The following is a 1,690-nucleotide window of genomic DNA, read 5'->3' on the forward strand; positions in this document are numbered from 1 at the left end:
GAAATCTGAGCCTAGGCACTTTTTTACATTTAAAAGTCAGGACATCTTGTTCCTGCTGCATCCCTCCTACACAATCCCACTCTGTTGTTTCCTCGTTCATCAAGCCTTGCCCTCTGTCCTCCTGGGTTTATGTAACAATGCAGCATGTAACTTCATTGTGCCGGCCCTGTGTTCCTTTTCTTTTAACCTAAACCATTGTGCATCAGAGGAGGGGCGTCCATTCAATACAGAGCCTCTCTTTCTTAAAACCAATTCAGAATCCCTCCGTCATGTCATCCTTAACGAAATCCTACTTTTTTGGGTCACCTATTCATCGGTGAATATCAATGATACCAACATAACGCAAAATAAACATCGAAAACACGTTGCAATCACTTGCAGTCACACATTCAAGGAGCTAAATAGCAGTGTATGCAAGGAAAACAAAAAACAAACAAAAACCCAGTGAGGACATTGAAGACATTGACGTTTGGTCACTTTGTCAGATGGCACGTCAGGTCAGTGCATTTTCAATGAGATGCACCATGACGCCCGTGTGCTGATAAGGCAGCTGCTCACTAGCAAGCAACAGCAGTAGTTGTAGGAGGCACTACAAGAGACGCCCAGGGGCCAGCCCCAGCCTAGGAGAGCAAGGAGGGTGGAAGAGAAAAAAGCAGCAGCCATGTCCATGAGCGTGGAGCCAAGCAAGTAATGGTGGGACGCATTCATTTGATCTGTAAAGCCCCTCAGAGGTGGGGCGCGAGCACTGTAGGGCACAGTGAGAGACACCATCTCCCGCCTCTCCCGCTTTATTTGAGTTTGGCGGGCCACGGAAGGCACGTGCGCAGCCCCAGCATGGAGGAGAAGATGATGGTGGGCCGGTGCTTCTTGAACCTCAGGCCCTTCTTCACCCGCTGGGTGTTCTCCGTCACACACAGCTCCCCCTGCTGGGCGGCGCCGGAGATGCGGGACACCACCTCCCCGTGCACCACCACCTCCTGCTCGGACCGCACAAACACCTGCCTCAGCTCCTCCAGCCGGCGCTCCATCTCGTGGATGACCCGCTGGCGCTCCTCCACCTCCAGCAGCCGCCGCCGCGCCGCCTGGAACTCCATGCTGGAGCTGGGGGTGACCAGCTTGGAGGAGGGCGCCGTGGCCGAGGCGGAGGGGGGCTCCGACCGGGACAGCAGCGCCGCCGACACCCGCCGGAAGTCGCCCATGGAGATGGAGCGCCGGGTGGCCGGGGACACCATGCCCAGCAGGGCGGTGGCCGAGACGGACGGCGGCAGGGTGAGGAGAGCGTCCTCCACCTGGTGCGAGGTGGAGGCGGAGGACATCGAAGAGGCACAAGGGGCCTCCGGCGGGGTGATGTGTGGGTGGGGGTCCACGATGCACACGGGGGCGCCCTCGTCCTCCATCGTTTCTTCGTCGGAATCAGTGTCGGCGTGCCTCGTTGGTTCCCTGACAACGTCCATCCTGGTGTCGTCCTCTTCCTCACTCATTGCTTTGTTGTTAGCCGAGCCTGAGCTTGCCTCCTGCCGTCCTTACCGCTGCTGCTGCTGCTGCTGCTGCTGCTGCTGCTGCTGCTGCTCTTGTGGATGGTTTTCAGCTGTCCTGAATCATTGCGGAGAGCGACTAAAGCCGTGTGAGCAAGAGGCAGCGGAGTGTGCAGTGTGGAATACACTCCATTCATTAATAAGAGATCGGAGAC

General features: G+C 56.9%; 1 protein-coding gene across 1 annotated transcript; it reads right to left on the bottom strand.

Annotated features, from left to right (window-relative positions):
- Nucleotides 1–788: 788 nt before the first annotated feature.
- Nucleotides 789–1,481, bottom strand: LOC130382145 (TMF-regulated nuclear protein 1-like). Its single transcript, XM_056589755.1, has one exon. The coding sequence runs from the start codon at nt 1,479–1,481 to the stop codon at nt 789–791; it is 693 nt and encodes a 230-aa protein (XP_056445730.1).
- Between the last annotated feature and the right edge of the window lie 209 nt (nt 1,482–1,690).

Source organism: Gadus chalcogrammus, chromosome 5, assembly GCF_026213295.1.
Source record: "Gadus chalcogrammus isolate NIFS_2021 chromosome 5, NIFS_Gcha_1.0, whole genome shotgun sequence".
Lineage (NCBI taxonomy): Eukaryota > Metazoa > Chordata > Actinopteri > Gadiformes > Gadidae > Gadus > Gadus chalcogrammus.

What these genes read in the sequence shown, in the direction of transcription:
- LOC130382145 (XM_056589755.1), bottom strand. Translation starts at nt 1,481, where the DNA reads ATGAGTGAGGAAGAGGACGACACCAGGATGGACGTTGTCAGGGAACCA.